General features: G+C 42.8%; 1 protein-coding gene across 1 annotated transcript in view; it reads right to left on the minus strand.

The window, feature by feature from the left end:
* Positions 1-6,000: 6,000 nt before the first annotated feature.
* The window catches only part of NUGGC (nuclear GTPase, germinal center associated), a 45,943-nt gene continuing 34,484 nt past the window's right edge, over positions 6,001-17,459 (minus strand). The window contains exons 14-19 of the mRNA XM_032635828.1: positions 15,852-16,009; positions 14,240-14,381; positions 12,965-13,073; positions 11,759-11,895; positions 9,643-9,733; positions 6,001-6,208 (exon numbers count right to left, since the gene is read on the minus strand). Coding sequence (XP_032491719.1) covers positions 6,063-6,208; positions 9,643-9,733; positions 11,759-11,895; positions 12,965-13,073; positions 14,240-14,381; positions 15,852-16,009 — 783 coding nt within the window. The 3' untranslated portion in view covers positions 6,001-6,062. The remainder of the gene's footprint in view (positions 6,209-9,642; positions 9,734-11,758; positions 11,896-12,964; positions 13,074-14,239; positions 14,382-15,851; positions 16,010-17,459) is intronic.

Here is a 17,459-nt window from a genome sequence, read left to right on the forward strand (position 1 = left end):
TTGTTCTATCAGCTAACAAGAGGGGGTATTGAAATATCTAACTGTAATTTTGGATTTGGCTTTTTCTCCTTTGAGGTCTATCAGCTTTTGCTTCATGTACTTTGAAACTGTTTGTGGTGTACAATTAGGATTGTTATATACTCTTGATGAATTAGCCATTATGTCACTGTTCAATGACTCTCTTTATCCCTGAAATCAATACTTTGTCTGATATTAATATAGCAACTCTAACTTTATATTAGGATTTGAAGTATATATTTTCTATCTTTTTACTTTCAACCTACTTGTGTCTTTATATTTAAAGTGGGTTTCTTCCCCTTTCTGAGAGCTTCATGATGGCGAATCATACTTCCACTTGCCACCATGCCAGGCCCCATGCCCTACAAGGACATAAGCTCCATTATTCAGGACCGTGCCCTATATATCTCTTCATTTGGCTATTGATTTGTATCCTTTTTTAATAAATCAGTAATCTAGTGAGTAATAAAATAAATAAAGTGTGTTTCTTGTAGGCAACACATAGTTGGGTCTTGCTTTTTTCAATCCAATCTGGTAATATCTGCCTTTTAATTAGTGTTTTAGGTCATTTACATTTAATGTAATTATTTATATGGTTGGGTTTAAATCTACCATCTGGCTATATGTTTCTATTTTACCATCTTTTATTTGTTCCTTTGGTCCTTTTCCTGCCTTTTTTAGGATTATTCAAGTATTTTTAATATTCCATTTTACTGCCTTTAGCGGCTTATTAGATATATCTTTCTTCTGTGTTTCTAGTAATTACTCTTGGGTTTATAGTATACATCTTTAACTTATCACACTCTATCTTCAAGTAATATTATATCACTTTCGATATAAAATCCTTACAATATATTCCATTTCTCCTTTCCTGGCCTTGTGCTGTTGTCATACTGATACATTTTACTTCTACATGTTATAAACCCTGTGGTACATTGTTGTTCTTTTTGCTTTAAACAATATTTTAAATCTTTCAGAGATGAAAGGAAAGTGATAAAGTCTTATATATTTACCCACACATTTACTATTTCAGTGTACTTCATTTCTCTATGAGGATCAAAAATTCCATCTGGTACCATTATCCTTCTGAATGAAGGACATTCTTTAATATTTCTTTTTTTTTAATGTATTTATTTTATTTGTTTATTTTTGGCTGCTTTGGGTCTTCATTGCTGCACACGGGCTTTCTCTAGTTGCAGTGAGTGGGGGGCTACTGTTCGTTTCAGTGCGCAGGCTTCTCATTGTGGTGGCTTCTCTTGTTGTGGAGCATGGGCTCTAGGCACGTGGACTTCAGTAGTTGTGGCACGGGGGCTCAGTAATTGTGGCTCATGGGCTCTAGAGCGCAGGCTCAGTAGTTGTGGCACACAGGCTTAGTTGCTCTGCGGCATGTGGGATCTTCCCAGACGAGGGATCGAACCCATGTCCCCTGCATTGGCAGGTGGGCTCTTAACCACTGCGCCACCAGGGAAGTCCTCTTTTTTAAAATTAATTTTTATTGGAGTATAGTTGATTTACAATGTTGTGTTCATTTCTGCTGTACTGCAAAGTGAATCAGTTATACATATACATATACCCACACTTTTTTAGATATTTTTTCCCATATAGGTCATTACAGAGTATTGAGTAGGGTTCCCTGTGCTATACAGTAGGTTCTTATTAGTTATCTATTAACATTTCTTATAATATGAATCTTCTGGTAATGAATTCATTCGGCTTTTGTATGTCTGACAGTCTGTATCACCTGGCTTTTGAAAAATGTTTTTGCTGGGTGTAGAATTCTCGGTTAATGGTTTTGTTTTGTTTGTCCTTTCAGTCTTTAAAGAGATCATTTCTCTCTCTTCTGGATTGCATTGCCTTTGATGAGAAGTCTGCTGTCATTCTTATCTTTATTCCTCTGTGTTTAATATCTTCCCCCCCTCACTGGTTTTATGATTTTCTCTTCATCACTGGTTTTTAGCAATTTTTTTATGGTGTGTCTTGGTGAGATTTTCCTGTTTTCTTGTGCTTGGGTTTCACTGAGCATCTTGAATCTTTAACTTTATAGTTTCTATAAGGTTTGGGAAATTCTCAGCCATTGTGCTTTTAAATGTTTTTTTTTTCCATATCTGCATCTCTTTCCTATCCTTCTGTGATTCCAGTAACACATATTTTAGGTTGTTTTATGATGTCTCGTAATTCACTGATACTCTGTTCTTTATTTTCCTTCAGTTTTTTTTCCTCTCTGTGTTTCATTTTGACTGTATTCTGATATGCTGTCTTCAGGCTCACTCTTCTTTTCTCTTTTTTTTCAGCTTTATTGAGGTAAAATTGACAAAATTGTAAGATATTTAAAGAGTACAACATGATGATTTGGTATGATTTGATATACATATACATTGTAAAAGGATTCCCCCCATCAAGTTAATTAACTAGCACATCCATCACCTCACATATTCACCTTTTTTAAAAAGTAATCTTTTTTTTTAAACAGCATCTATCCTGCTGTTAATTCCAGCTGAACATTAAATTTTTTTTATCTCGAGAAGTTCAGTTTGGGTCTTTTTCATTTCTTTCGTTTCTCTCCTCATTGTGTTTATCTTTTATCCTATCTTCTTGAGCATTTGGAGTAAATTTATAATAGCCATTTTAATATCCTTGTCTACTAATTCTGTCACCTGAGTCATTTCTGGGTCTGCTTCTACTGATTTTTCTCTTCACTGTGGGTCATATTTCCCTGCTTCCTTGAGTACCTGGTAATTTTTGTTTTGATGTCATACCTTGTGAAATTTCCATTGTTGGGCGCTGGAATTTTTTATTCCTTTAAATGTTATTATGTTTTGTTTTGGGATGCAGTTTTTTGAAAACAGTTTGATCCTTCTGAAGCTTGTTTTTAAACTTTGTTAGGGGGCTGCACAGCAACCTTTAATCTGGGACTATTTTGGCCCCAATATTAAGGCAATATTCTTCTGAGAACTCTACTTGACACCCCATGTGTATGAAGGTCTTTCCACCAAGGCTGCCCCTAGCTTGATGTGAGATTTAGGTATTTTTCTGGCTGCTCCTTTCCAGTGGTTCTTTCTGGGCAGTTGCATGTGCTAGTCAGTACTCAGTTAAGATTCAAGGGAAACCTGCTTCATACCTCTGGAGCTTTCTCTCTGTACATCTCTTTTCTTCGTGGTACTCACCCTGTGAATTCTAGCCACCTTGGACTCGCCAAACTCTGAACTCTGTCTCAACTCAGAGAGACCTGAGGCTCTGTCTGGGTTCCGTCTTCCTGTATTGTGGCCTGGAAACTCTATTCAGGCAGCAGAATGGGCAATTGTAGGGCTCACCTTTTCGGTCTCCCTTCTGGCAGGGATCCTTGTCCCGCACTACTATTTTCTCCTACCTGAAAACCGTTGTTTCATAAATCTTGCTTGGTTGTTTTTTTTTAGTGGCTTAAGGCCAGAGGGTAAATCTGGTCCCTGTTACTCAAGCATGACTGGAAGTAGAAGTCATCCACATTCCTCACTTGAAATATAAAAAGTGAAACTATGCAAACTGCAATGGAACTGTATGTGTTTAGAATTTTTAAATGAAGAGGAAGCACTGAGACCCACCTACATGGATGAATCAATTTTTATCTTACTCAGAGGAAAAAAAACCCACCAAAATCAGGGAAGAATTTTAAAATTCTAGAATTTTAAAGACGCAAAAGATTTAAAAACCATCCAGTTCATCTCCCTCATTTGGTATATGAGAAAATGAAATCTGAGAGATGTTAAGGAATTGTCAAAAGTCATATTAGTAGTGGGAAGAGCTGGGATTAGCCAAGTATCCCAATAAACAAGCCATTAAACCATGCCACTTCTGTTCTGCCCCCAAATAATAACCATTTATCAAGTACTCTTGAGTACTTTTGAGTACTTTTGAGTACTTTTGAATGCTTTCAAAAGCATTCTTGAAAGCATTATTTTAAACTTCCTGACACCCCTAGTAGTTTCAAGGTAGGTATTACTGTTTTCATATTTTAGAGATAAACAGCCTGAAGCTGAGGGAGTTTAAATGATTTGTGATTCTCGGGGGTTCTTGAAATACTTCTGGGGTCTGGTAGGTCAAACTATTTTTATACTAGAATTAGGACCTTTTTTGCCTTTTTCTTTTTACCACGTTGACCCTTACATGGAAGGTTTAAAAACAGAGGTGGTAAAACCACTTGCACCTTAGCGTAAACCAAGGCAATGCCACCAAACTATTCTAGTAACTATTGTATTTCTCACTGCTCTGCACTTGCAGTTAAAAAAAAAAAGGCCAGTTTCACTTTCAAATGTTCTTAGTGAAATATTATGTTATTAATTCTATTCATTATTGACCCTTAAGTAGATGCCAATTTATGTGACAGAATGGGGAGTACACTTAAAGCCCTTCTACTGCCTCAAAGAAAAGCACTTGTATGGCTCAGTTGTGAGTTGAACTTGACAGTATTTTCATGGAACATCATTTTTGTTTGAAACGGCATTTGACAGACAAACTATGGTTAATCATACTTAGTTATATGGTGGACATTTTCTCGAAAATGAACAAAATGAAACTATCACTTCAAAGAAAACAACTGACAGTATTTGTGGCCAACGATAAGCTGAACTCTTAGGGGAAAATGGATATTTATAAAACTTGTATCTTCCACCACGAGCTTGACAGATTCCCAATACTTCAAAACTTTCCTGGTGAAGTTGGTGGGGATATCAACAAATATGATTTTTAGTATTATATAGTGAAATGTCAACATTTGGAAGATCTGCTTAACCCAGTGAATGAATGTTTTCAAAATGACCAATGCCTGACACCACAATTGGTAAAAGATACATTCAGAATATGAGATAGAAATGTATTTTAATGTAACAGGATATAAAAAAAATTCACCTGTATGATTTCAGATTCCACACTGCAACTAACCTTTAAGAAACTACCACTTGTCGAGACTGTAGTTTCAAAGAAGATATCCAGAAATGACCTAAGAGTCTATTAAAAGACTCTTCCGTATTCCACCTCTGTATCTGTGAGACTGTATTTTTTTCATATTCATTGTCCAAAAAGATTGCAACAGATTGAATGCAGAGTCAGATAAGGGAATCCAGCTGTCTTCTATTAAGCCAGAGAATAAAGCGATTTGCAAAAGTGTAAAATAATGTCACTCTTCTTCACTAAATTTTTTTGAAAACTTTTTTTCATAAAAATATGTTATTTATGAAAGCAGGTAGCGGGTTTATTATTGTCATTTTAAAATGAATTAGTAAATAATTATTTACAATTTTTTTTGGTTTTAACTTTGAGTACAGTATATATCAACCGATATAACCCACATCAAAAAAGCTCTTTAAGGTTCTCGATAATTTTTAAGAGTGGGGTCCTGAGATCAAAATGTTTGAGAAGTGCTCATTTTAGATAACAATCCTGAGAAGTGGTAAAGCCAGGTCTCTTATCTGTCTGGCTCTCAACCCACAGAACAACCCATGTTGTTTCCATGGCACAATGTTACCTCCTTACCCAAAAGTCTCATCAGTATTAAAAGGGCAAATAGAACTGGGTCCCTAAAGCTTTATTTTGCAATTTTTTCCCACTATATTTAAGTTTTTCAATGTTTATTTTTGGTGTTTGCTTTTTATTAAACTATAGTTGATATACAATGTTTTGTTAGTTTCTGGTGTACAGTAAAGCAATTCAGTTATATATATATTTTTCCATATTCTTTCCATTATAGTTTATTACAAGATATTGAATATAGCTCCCTGTACTATACAGTAGGACCTTGTTGTTTATCCTTTTTACATCTAGTACTTTGTACCTGCTAATCTCAAACTCCTGATGTATCCCTCCCTACCCCATTTCCCCTTTGGTAACCATAAGTTTGTTTTCTATGTCTGTGACGGTTGCTTCATACTCAGCTTATGATAGAAGTAACAATATACTGAGTTGTCTATAAAGCCCCCAAAATTGGGAGGTGTTCTTTATTAGGTTTTAACAAACAGTAGTAAATCTGATTATTTGCCTCCAGGTTTGTATTCCATGGTGCTAAGCCCCAAGAATTAAATCCATGTTTTGGGGGGGCCAGATTTGCTAGGGGACATTCTCAGAAGGAAATCTTGCATGCCCCTACGCAGCAGTGCATTCTCAGCAACCTCCCTCAGGCTCCTGTGCAGCTTCTCCATCTCCTTGCATTCACTTTTGACATCTACAGAAGAGCAGAAAGTAAGCATTAGGAGATAGTCCTTTTCAGAAACGTCCCCAGAAAGCAAATCCCCCGAGAATCCTGTTCTGACCTCTGTCACCTGTCCCAGAATCTAAGCTTGAGAATGGAGCTTAGAGATCAGACAGTTCAGTCAATATGTTTTATAAATAGCTCGATCAAACCAGGCATTCTTGCTTTTATCTTAAGGCTTATCTCAGCATAGGGGGCACCTTGAAAATAAACACAAACCTGCCCATAAAAAAGGTCTGGGAAATCACTGAGTCTTTACAAAGGCCTCATAAGTGCTCAGTGGAAGGAGATACAAAGCACACCCCACACAAAACCTCCCCCAAGTCTTTTCCAGGCATCTCTCTCCTTTTCCGATCTCTCTCCCCACAGCTGTGCCCGTTCTAAGGGAATCTGCTCTTACTTTTGGCATCTCAGGCTCTTAGCCCATGATCTGCAATCAAATGGTATCCTTTTGATGGTTAATTTTATGTGTCCACTTGTCTGAGCTGTGGTGCCCAGATATTTGGTCAGACATTATTCTGGATGTTTCTGTCAGTACATTTTTGGATGAGTTTTACATTTAAATCAGTGGACTCTGAGTAAAGCAGATTGCCCTCCGCAATGTGGGTGGGCCTCATCTAATCAGATGAAGATCTGACTAAAACAAAAGGCTGGTCTCCCCTGAGCAAGAGGGAATTAATTCTCCAGCAGACTGCTTTTGGACTTGAACTGCAAGTCTTTCTTGTATCTCCCGCCTCCTGGCCTCCCTTATCAGATTTTGGATGCACAAAACTGCCATAGTTGCATGAGCCAATCCCTTAAAATGATCTCTTTCTCTCTCTATGTATGGACATATGTATACATTCTATTGGTTCTGTTTCTTTGGAGAACCCTGACAAACACAGTCCTCTTTGAAGGGACACTTCAGACTGACCTTGGGGTTGGCTCTGGCATTGCTCCCGAAAGCCTCTCCATCGCCCTTGGCTCTATATGCCCCGCATCATGACTCAGACCCACCCACCCTGAGCTGGACAGTGATGGGGAGCCAAGACCTTGACCAAGAAGGGAGTCAGGGGCTTCCCTGGTGGCGCAGTGGTTGAGAGTCCGCCTGCCGATGCAGGGGACGCAGGTTCGTGCCCCGGTCCGGGAAGATCCCACGTGCCGCGGAGCGGCTGCGCCCGTGAGCCGTGGCCACTGAGCCTGCGCGTCCGGAGCCTGTGCTCCGCAACGGGAGAGGCCACAGCAGTGAGAGGCCCGCGTACCAAAAAAAAAAAAAAAAAAAAAAAAAAAGAAGGGAGTCAGAACCCTGAGTCTATTTGTCTTTCTCCTGAGTCTAGAAGGTCTCCCATTTCCTCACTGCCTCTTAAATCGTATTTATCCTTCCAGGCTCCATTCTAGGGCCCAGCTTACTTGAAGCTACCCCAGTGTCCCAGCCCTGAATAACCACTGTCTTCTGCACTGTGGGAATAACAGTCTGGCGCCCAAGTGCATCCCCTCCCTCAGGTTTTTGTATAAATGTCACATTTCCAGTGAGACCTTCCCTGGCCACCCTGGCCCCTCCTCCGGGACCTCTCTCTCTCCTTCCCTGCTTTATTTTTCTCCATAGCATGTATCGCTCTTCGGCTTGCCACACACTTTATTTATTCTGCTTCCTGCCTACCTTCTGCCCTCTGGGCTATAAGCTCCATGAAGGTGGAGATTTTTGTCTGTATTGGTCACTGCTGTATCCTCAGTACCTAGAACACTGCCCAGCGCCTAGGAGGGGGCTGTGGTTTCTTGGAGACTGAATGCATATGATCTGCTATTGTGATTTACAGTCTTACACATCTTGTCTTAACAACCAGCTAAGACTCAGAGCAGGCACTGTTTCAGACCTCTTTGGTACCTGGCACAGTACTCCCTACATAGTGTATATTCGCTGGTGATGGGAAGAAAAGGAGACGGTCTTAAATTATGGCAAAGAGTAATTTACATCAAACTCAGGGGAGCATATTCTGTCTGTGAGACCTGGAGAGTCGGAAGACCTTTGACCACTTCGAGCGGGGCGGGGTGGGGGGTTCTTAAAAGAAGACACGATTGGGTGACTCTAATCTTAAAACAGGTTCAAGACAGATGGTCATGGGAAAGACCGATAAATTGCAGTGCAAGGGTGTCGTAGCTCCTTCCCAGAGACCACTAGGAACAGGTTAGATGGCCGTCTCACCAGCCAGAATTCAGAGAGAACGATGATTTCCAAAGAAATACGTTAAGTGCAGGACAGATCTTTAGAAGCGGAAATTGTGGCTTTTTCTTTGGAAATAGCCCTGACCACTTTCACCCTGATGGACTCACCAAAGGCAGCAGCTCTTTTTTTTCCCAAGCAGACAACTGTGCACATAGTTTAAAACCTAAAAGACCCAGTGCAAAGCGAGTCTCTGCCCTCCCCGTTCTCCAGCCTCCAGTTCCCCTCCTTAGAGACAACCAGTGTGACCAGTTGCTGTGTATCCCATGGAGATTTTTCTGCATATACAGACATGAACATATGCTTTTCCTTTTTTTTCTCTCACAAATGGCAACATATTACATGCTTTTTTTTTTTTTTTTTTACTTTACTATATACCTTGGAGCTTGTTTCTTACAGCTACATATAAAGCTGCTTTCCTTTTTTTAACCAGTTGCAAGGTCCTCTACTAGTGGTGTAGCTAAGTGAGCTTAACCATCGCGACCCCTAAGTCTCTGGATGGATCTTTGAGGTCTTGACACCATGAACAATGCTGCCCTGAATAACCTGGTGCACGTGCCACTCTGCCATGTATGAGGATATCAGAGGATAAATGCCTAGAAGAAGGATTGCTGGGCCAAAGGATGTGCACATTTTTAATTTTGCTAGAAATTGCCCAGTCGCTGTTTGCACCAGTTTACACTTTCCAGTTTACACCAGGGGACCTGGTGGAGCCCATGGTGTGAAGGGGAGATGGTTGCCTGTACCACATGCCCCTGGTGCTGCATCCCCAGCTTCCTGGTGGATGAAAACAAACCTTCTCCACCACAACCGGAAAATGAGGCTTCTCATGGGAAGAGATCAATCTAAAAGAATGGGTTTATGGAGACACCAGGACAGGGGTATGGATTTGACTTTGCCGCTTTCCAGCTATGGATCCTCAGCACATTATCTAAGTTTCTGCATCTGCAGAATGGAGCAAGAATGCCTGCCCCTGAGGGGGAATGTAAGAATGTGGTGAGACTGTTGTACACAAAACCCGAATATAATGCTTGGTCTCAGCTGGGTGCTCAGCAAAGGAGGGGGCAGTCATGTTCTTATCATCTCCATCCCTTGCCCTAGAAATTCTTCCTAACTTAATTTCTTTAAATCCAGCAAAGAGCAACCACAGTTTGGGGGGTAGGGGTGTGGCATCATCACCCTTTATGCAAAGGTCGTATGTATTTACCTGCAAGCTCCTTGTAGAGCCCATCCCCCTGGGACCAAGCAAGTGTCAGCATGGTGGTGACGCTGCCCTTCACCTTCTCCGTGATTCCATTCTACACGACAAAGGACGGTCATTCTGTTAGGAGGGCACAGCCTAAGGGAAAGGAATCTCATGAAAAGGACCCCACCCAATCCCCCAGCCAGAGAGTGTTAGCGACTGGGGTTGTCTTTTGGCAACTTTTTCAAAGTTTGCATTTTGGCACATTTTTCAAAGTCAGGTCCAAGGGTGGACCGCTTGAGAATACCCTGGGTGACCAGAGTCATCAGGACAACATTTCTGAGGGGTCCCACCTGCCTTTGTATCTCCTTTCCTAGACTCGTGGAAATTGTACCTCTGATGCTGAATGACCAAATCAGGAGTAACGAGGAGGCACAGAGGCGTGGTGGGGGGAGAACAGCCACCGCAGAGACAGAAGAAGAGGCAAAGAGAGGGTCACCGTCCCATTGTCCTATCATGCGTTTAGTCACTGCGTAAATGTTTGTTGACCTCCTGCATTTCATAATACACCATTAATATATAACTTTCCGACTACCTGAGAAATGTCTTCTTGCTACTCTCAGTCGTTCTATCAACTAAACCAGTTTTCCTCTTCTAAGCATCTCTTGCCTCCCATTGAAAAACACTGGACTCTCCACTAGCCTGACAGAGCCTAGTTTTGAACCTGCATCTCCTGACTCCAAGTCTTATGGTCTTTTCTTCAATGCACCAGGCTGGGAACCCAAAGCTCTAATCTCGGCTGCATCTGTGAACCTTGTTCTAGTACATCATGCCCTTGGCCTCAGCTTCCTTGTTTGTCAGATCAGAGAATGGGAACCCTCTGTGGTCTTGCCCAGTTTCACTTTCCTGCATGGCTGTCACTTAAGATACATTTGTACATGCTCAACGTGCTAATCATTTTTCCGTGGAATTGTTTTCTTGGGCACCTTAAGGGCCGGTTTTTATACATTCAGTGGGGATTGGCAGCTGTAGAGTTTGGCAAATTTTCTGCAGGTATTTGTAGTCGGTGGTAATATGTTAAATGATGGAAACTAAACCACGCCTGGTAAATGAGATACCTCTTAGCCTGGTCCAAGAGATATTACATGCCTTGTATTGTGGAGAAATGTATTTTCCATAACCGTGGTGATGCGGGGAGAGGAGACTGTGCGGAAGCAGGTTTCAAGAAGCAGGCTGGTTCAGAGGTGGACGGAAATAGCAAGGAGCCGAGGTCCTCAGGAGGTTGGGAGAGAGTCAGCTAAGCCTGGACTGAGGCTGATGAATTTGGAAACCCTATTGGCTTGGGGCCTGGGGTGGGGGGGTGGGGCAGCCAGCAGTACCTTGGACTAAAACAAAGAATTTATATTACTTGGGGAGGGGTTGGCTAGCTAAGAGACCCAGGGCTGGGATAAGATCATCCAAGCGTACTTGACAGAAGCACTTAGGTTTGAGGAAACTGTTAGGAACTGTCTTCTGAGATAGACAGCGTCACACCTAAATCTATGCCAGGGACTGTAACAGACTGACCTATAGTAGTTGACTGGCATTTATCTATTGGTATTTTATGTAGACAAGTCATTTTCCCTCATTCAAAAAAAATAATCTGTCTTAAGATTATGCTATTGCTGGAGCCAGGTTACCTGGTCCCAAATCCCCGCTCTGTAACTTACTAGCTGTGTGACCTCTTGATACACCTCTCTTTGCCTCCGTTTTCTCATCTGTAAAATGGGAACAATAAGAGTATACTTCACAGAGTTGCTGGGGATTCAATGAACTCATGTTTGTGAAGAGCTTAGTATCCCCTCTAGATACTACAGTTGTCCTAGTGATGACTCAGTAAAGAGGAAAGAGGCGGGAGAGAGCTGGAGGGGCTGCATTTCTGAAGCCACGGTCTCAGAGAGAAGCCCGAGCCAGCATGTGGTGGCAGTGGAGGCTGGCCTCCTCCCCAGAATCATGGCCATCGGTTGGGCCCTCTCTAGAGAAGGCATCCGGCTCTATTCGGGCCCAAACAACTACTACTTCTTCTGTCTTCTGTACCTGCTTCCTGCGCTCCCCCAGGAGCCTCTTTGGGACTGGAATTCAAACCATGGATGTCAAATACCTTCAGCTGGTGAAATTGGTGCTGCATCCTTTCTTGAGCCCGTTCGAACATGCCCTCGTCCACCTGCCGGTCCAGCCCTCTTCTGAGGACATCTTTCATTCTTTCACATGCTTTTTTGCCCGTGATCTGAGCTGCCTCTGGCAAAAATGATAGTCACAGTCACAGCACAGCAAGGACTTGCTTAGAGACCTTTAGCATCAGAAAGATAGACAAGCAAACAGGGACCTCCCTGGTGGTGCAGTGGTTAAGAATCTGCCTGCCAGTGCAGGGGACACGGGTTCAAGCCCTGGTCTGGGAAGATCCCACATGCCGCAGAGCAACTGAGCCAGTGCGCCACAACTACTAAGCCTGTGCTCTAGAGCCCACGAGCCACAACTACTGAAGCACACGTGCCACAACTAGTGAAGCCCGCACGCCTAGAGCCCGTGCTCTGCAACAAGAGAAGCCACTGCCATGAGAAGCCCGTACACCACAATGAAGAGTGGCCCCCGCTCACCGCAACTAGAGGAAGCCTGCACGCAGCAACGAAGACCCAACGCAGCCAAAAATAAATAAATAAATTTATTTTAAAAATAAAAAATAAATTTAAAAAGCACATTAAAAAAAGACAAGCAAACAAACTATACACACATACACACACATATGTATTATACATACCTACCTACATACACTTATATATATTCATACATGTAGCACCATTTTCTACACCGTGGAAATAGAATAACATGATACAAAACACTAACTCAATCTTTAGATCATTTTCATGTTGAAAATCTAATGAGTGAATTAAGCAGAAGCTTCCAAAATTCCAAACTCACCTGCCCACCCCAGGAAAAAAAAAAACAGTGGGACCACCAAACCCAGAAAAAGTTGGAAAGTGAGTTTACAAATACTTAAAGAAAATAAGGATGAGAATTGGATAATGGATTTTATAGTTTAATTAGCTGAGATGCAGCACGGAGAGGAGAAGCAAGGTGTCTAGATAAAGGGTGGACAGAAAGAACTAGAAACACACAGATAGAAATGGGTCATGACTGACCTCTCCCCACACCCTTGCAATTGTTTGGTTTTAATTTGTAGAGCAGGAGTGTTATGGGGACTCAGGACACAGGAGGACAAATACTTTGAAGGGGGAGCAGCAGACTAGGATGCTAAAGGAGCCGACAGACCCCGGAGGAGGTGGAAAAATTACTCTCGGGGGCCCACCTTCGTAACAGGGCTTCAGGTCGTTCTGAACAGAGGTGCTGAGAGACTCATAAATCCTCCTCTTCTTTCTGAGGATGTGTCCCTCCAGGCCTCCCAGGATGGCGCTTATCTGAGAATCCACGTTAACAAAAAGCCATTTGTGACAATCCCTTAATAGAAGCAGGGCAGGGGTTCCTGGTGTACGGCCACCGCCTCCTCTGCCCTGTATTATCGTTGGCTGTTCACACGTCTCCGCCACTGTGAACTCCTCACAAGCAGGAACTTTATCTGAAGCACTTTTATATCCCCAAGTGCTTCCCACAGTGCCGGGCACCTCAGAAAACTCGATAACTATTTGCAGAGTTGAACTCGGGTGCATGCAAGCTGCTGGGATGGGGCACTTGGGGGAGGGCGGGGGAGGCACAGGCGATTTCTCTAGTGTTACCCTGTAATTTGGGATGGGCCTGTGCTGTGGACTGAATAGTCACGTTTCCCCCAGATTCTTCTGTTGAAATCTTAAACCCCAATGTGATGGCATTAGGAGGTGGGGCCTTTGGAGGTGATTGGGGCCTTTGGAGGTGATTAGGTCTTAAGGAGGGAGCCCTCCCAATTGGGATGATTCCCCTTATAGACAGGACCCCAGAGAGCTCCTCTGCCCCGTCTGCCATGTAAGCACACAGCAAAAAGATGGCCACCCGTGAACCAGGAAGCAGGCCCAACCGGACACCAAATCTGCCTGCGCCTTGATCTTATACTTGCAGTTCCAGCACTGTGAGAAGTAAATTTCTGCTGTTTGTAAGCTGCCTGGTCTATGGTATTTGTTACAGCAGCCCAAACAGACAAAGGCAGCCTGGACTAAGCAAATGAGTCACAGACAAGAGTCTTGAGGGCCTCAAAACTAAAAAACGATCTGCAAAAAAAAACACTTCTTTAAACTTCACCACTGTGGATAATACTTCATGATATTGGCAAAAATGATAAAGAACTCAGTGAGAATGTTACAAGTGGGTTCTTTGAAGATTCTTCTTGGGAACTGGGGCTACTTGACAATCTCAGCATTTACTCTTCCTTTCTTCTCAGTGGGACAAAGCTTGCTACGTCTGTAGCAGACTCAGGACCGCTTCTCTTTGCCCCATCCCACTATGTTCTGTATCCCACAGTGCCTGCTATAAGGTCCACCCAGACCCTGGACACTCCAGGGAAACAGGTGGGAAAAGACAGACAACCTCCAAAATCCTGCTGGGAAGAAAACCACTACCCAACCTCGCTGCCCCCTTCACTTTATAAGGATCTTACCTCCTGGATCAGGAAACTCTTTTTATAGCTATCATATTTCCAGCCATTTCTTATCCCAATTTCCGTCATCTTCTCCTGCAGAGAGCGCTTAAAAGCATCTATGTGGGGCATCAGAGCTGAGCCATCACTGGGCTTCCCAGACCTACAGGGGAAAGCACGATAAAATGTTAAGAGACAACGGTGGCTATTGTGGGGTGAAAACAAAGAGGGAACTAGCTGGTATTCTTTTACTCATTTTTAAGAGAAGGAGGACGAAATCTAACAGTTACAAAATTCCTGTAATGAAGTCCGTGCAATGATGTCCATTTTACAGATGAGAAAGCTGAGGTTCAGAGATGGTAGCTAATGTGTTCAAAGTCACACAGCTAGTAAGTAGCAGGGCCAGACCTTGGGCACTGATCTGTTTAACCTCAAAACTCATAGTCTTTCTGCTGCCCAGGTGTTCCCACTTGAAAGGGTGGGACGAACTACACCTTAAAAGATGGATAAGATTTAGGGACGTGAAAAGAAGGAGGAGGCATTCTCCACAGGGACGACATAGTGAACTAGGTTTCAGGACATCCCAGGAATAGGAAGCATCAGGTGAGTAGAGGAGAGGGCAGAGGCTTGAAGTCCTAGCTCTCTTCTTATGAGCCGGGTGACCCTGGGAAAACTATACGATTCCTCCGAATGGCAGTGTGTTCACTTGTAAGAAGACCAGAGCCACCTCAGAGGGTTATGGGGAGGATGTGATGACATGATGCATGCAAAGTGCTTAGCACAAGTCCCTGGTACATCTCAGCTGCTCTTTGCTGTCCTCAGGCTGCTTAAAGCCAGGGGTTGACACTGACAGGGGGGTGGGGAGAGATGGGAAAGGCCAGTTGGAAGCAGGTGGAATGTCTTGAAGGCCGTTCCAAGGAATTTGGAGTTTACCCTACAAATGTGTAAAACAGGGGTGGGTGAGCGTAGGTAGAATCGCAGGATTCCAAACACATTTAAAGGAAGGTTGGGGGCACGGGGGTGGAGGCACTGAGTAAGAATCGAGCAAAGGTAGAATGGCTCAAACAGGAGAGGGTGGTAGGCCAGGTGAAATGCCAGGGGCAAAGGAGGGAGACTGGGGACAGGCTGGGGATTACGAGAGACTGTTTCTGTGGATGGAGAAAAGGATTGGAGGTCAAGGAAAGAGGGAAGGACGGGGCGCTGTGAAGGTTCAAGCCCCCCACCCCACGCCGTGTGAGCGCGCTGTGTGTCAAAAGCAAGCAGAGTCATCGGGAGCCACTTTTCCTTTTCTCATTCAGGGAAATTTACGAAGGCCGTGTGTTTCCTTAACTCCACACTCTCCAGCCAAAATGCCCCTGTCCTGGGCTCAGATCCCCGGTACATGTAGGAGATACTTGAAAAATAATGGGAATCATAAAATTAATCTGAAAGCAGCATCTCCAGCTGCACTCCAGGTCACCACAGGAAATTTTTAAGTAAACCAAACTAGGGCTTTTGTGTTTTGCCAAAGACTAAGTTTTCCTCCTCAAGTTGCAAGCTACTCCGGACCCTTCTAGATCCAAAGTACAAATTCTTAAAGATGAGCGTTCTTCGCATGTTTGTTCACAGAGGATCCAAGTGAAGGATCCTTTACCTAAAAATGCCTCCAAAAACAGGATCAATCTGTTCATAGATGGGCTGCGTGATGGCTTCGTTCAGATCTATTCTCCCAAGAGTCCTGGAGGCATAGATACCGTTTTTCAGGCAAACCGCTTTCAGAGTCTGGTGAAAACCCTGGTTTCCTCTACTCCTCTGGATAATTAAACAATAAGATAGTGGAGTTAGTAGGTGTTACCTAGAATTCACGGGATCACAGCTGCAGTGCCTTTGGCCAAACACCATTACCAAGAATCACAGGGAAGAGCAGAGACATGATCTTTCAATGTATTATTAAGCTACACAGAGAGGACAGCAGTCACACCTCAAGTTGGCGGGTGCCCCTGCCCTGGGTTCCCAAAGCATCCTCTGCTCTCTGCTTACATACAGCTTTGCGTTTGTCTCTTTACTCATCAGGCTGCTAAACTGGACCATCCGCTGGTTAAGATCAGGCCCGATGTTTCATCCATCGTGATGTCCTCACCATCTGGTCCTGGTATAGGTCATGCTTGATAAATAAGTGCTAAATGAGCAGTTATTAAGTGAAAGTGTGCTCTGACTCTACCGCGAGTATGTGTTTTAGGTTTTCCGAGCACAGCCTCGATGTTTTACACTTTTTATTACATATTTGATAAAACGTAACTTGATGTGTATCTCTTTGTAATATTTTCTCCCAGAGACATAAACTCACACATCGGAAGAAAAAAATAATATGAAGCTAGAGCTGTAAGAGACTTGACAAATTTTAGCCACATCGTGATTGATCCTCAGTAAAGAGAATAAAAAATACATTTGCACTGACTGAAATTTCAGTAGAGGTCTTTGTGATCATTAATCAATGATATATGTTTTCAGTGAATGGCCATGTAGCGTGGTACAACTGACATCATACTATCTCTATCTATCTATCCATATCTATCTTCCCATATCAATCTATCATCTATCTCTATTTTAATATTCTGCCATTTTTGCTTAATATTATAACATGAGCATTTCCTGAATTCATTGTAAATACTTCCAAAAAATTATTGGAATAACCACGTAATGTCATATGGATGTATCATATCATTAGCATTCTCGTATGATTAGACATTTAGGCTATTTTACTATGTTACCTAAAGATATGATGTTAGTATATACATGTCTGCCCAAATATCTGATCGCAAGGGCAAGTTGCTTATCAAATAGGAACGCCCTGGGTTGTGCCCGTAGTCACAGAGTAAAGAAGCCATTGAAGGGCTGAGGAGAGCGGGGACAGTTCCTGGGATGAAGCCCTGGTGACAGCCTGAAGGTGTCTGATGCTGCTTCTTCCTCCACAAGCACATTGTCTCAGAGGACTGGTCCCCACCTCATGCCTTCACCTTCTCAGCACCCACCCACTCATTCACTTTTTGTGATCTGGGATCTTCCACCATCGTATAGAAACAGTTCTCTCCAGGGTCACTTCGTTGCCGATCGTTAGGAAACAAATTACCCCAAACTTCATGGCTTAAACAGCCACACACATTTCTTATCTCTCATCCCTTAGAAACCCCATATAACTATTGAATAATGAAAAGATAAAACCACAATTTGAAAAGATAAAACAACAAGTGAGAGACTATAG

Source organism: Phocoena sinus, chromosome 6 (assembly GCF_008692025.1).
Source record: "Phocoena sinus isolate mPhoSin1 chromosome 6, mPhoSin1.pri, whole genome shotgun sequence".
Taxonomy (NCBI): Eukaryota; Metazoa; Chordata; class Mammalia; order Artiodactyla; family Phocoenidae; genus Phocoena; species Phocoena sinus.